This window comes from Pistacia vera, unplaced genomic scaffold (genome assembly GCF_008641045.1).
Source record: "Pistacia vera cultivar Batoury unplaced genomic scaffold, PisVer_v2 Contig849, whole genome shotgun sequence".
In the NCBI taxonomy this organism is placed as follows: Eukaryota; Viridiplantae; Streptophyta; class Magnoliopsida; order Sapindales; family Anacardiaceae; genus Pistacia; species Pistacia vera.
The window spans coordinates 1,260,551-1,261,955 of NW_022196722.1; the positions used below are offsets into that span (position 1 = coordinate 1,260,551).

Genomic DNA, 1,405 nt, shown 5'->3' on the forward strand with positions numbered 1-1,405 from the left:
CTTTCTTTCCAAACACCACTCCATTTTCTCGTCACTGTCCATCAAGAAATTGACCAAAATGGCTCTTCATCCCATCAACCAAGCTAACGAAAACAGCCCATATGGAGATCTCACCAGAGAACAATTTCTCAAAAAGCATCAAATCCTCCACCAAGAATCCTACATGTTTAACAAAAAGAACATGAAAATTTTCACTCAAACATGGCGCCCCGATTCCCCCGGACCTCTCAAAGGCCGCGTCGCCATGATCCACGGCTACACCAGCGACGGCAGCTGGGTATCCGAGCTCACTGCCGTCGCCATCGCCAAAACCGGATTCCTCGTCTGTGCTCTCGACCTCCAAGGCCACGGCTCCTCCGACGGCTACCCCGGCCACATCCCAAACATCGAACATATAGTTCAAGATTGCATCCAATTTTTCGACTCTGTTAAAACAAACCACCCAAAGTTGCCGTCATTTCTCTACGGCGAATCCCTCGGCGGTGCAATATCAATTCTGATATGTTTAGAACAAAAATACGAATGGGATGGTTTGATTTTGAGCGGTTCAATGTGTGGAGTTTCAGCCAAATTTAAGCCAATGTGGCCATTGGAGAAGCTACTTCCAGTGGCGGCGCTGTTTGCGCCGAAATGGAAAGTGGTGCTGTCGAAGCCGGTGGCGAGCAAGTCGTACAAGGAGGAGTGGAAGAGGAGATTGGTGGCAAGGAACCCGAATAGGCGGACGTCGGGGAAGCCTCCGGCGGCGACGGCGTTGGAGTTCTTGAGGGTGTGTGAGTATATAAAGAGGCATTGCCATGAACTGGAGGTGCCATTGCTGATGTTGCATGGGGAGAACGATGCGTTATGTGATTATGAATCGGCAAGGCTTGTGTACGAATCGGCGGAGAGTGAGGATAAAACATTGAAGATTTTTCCGGGATTATGGCATATGTTGATTGGGGAAAATGAGGAAGATGTTGAGGTTGTTTTTGGGATTGTGTTGTCGTGGATTGCAGAAAGGGCGGGTAAAGCTAAAGCTAAATCAAATATAAATTAATTAAAAATAATACTATTGAATTACCTTAATTAATTAGTCCTCTTTCTTGTATGATCTTATTTTCCTTAATTTTATCTTTTAAAATGTGTTGTCTTGGTGGAATACAGACCAAGTTAATATGTTATATTATGATGGAGAATAGTAGTAATTCTATTACAAATTCAAGTTTTATTTAGATTAATATTAGATTATGGAGAGGAAAGTATTCTATTTTGGTTTTCAATATCATATGCAGATTTCAAAACATTTCAAGCAATCCAACTCCATCCACTACACTTAATTTGATAAACCTCAACTAATTCTTCAGGATTCTAGAACTATTGGCCGAGTAAGAACTCTAATGACTACATTTATTAGCATCCAAGAAGA

General features: G+C 42.7%; 1 protein-coding gene across 1 annotated transcript; it reads left to right on the top strand.

Annotated features, from left to right (window-relative positions):
- Positions 1-1,165, top strand: LOC116118614 (caffeoylshikimate esterase-like). The gene has a single exon (XM_031404606.1). It carries the CDS (start codon positions 59-61, stop codon positions 1,034-1,036), a length of 978 nt encoding a protein of 325 aa, XP_031260466.1. The 5' UTR covers positions 1-58; the 3' UTR covers positions 1,037-1,165.
- The last annotated feature ends 240 nt before the right edge of the window (positions 1,166-1,405 follow it).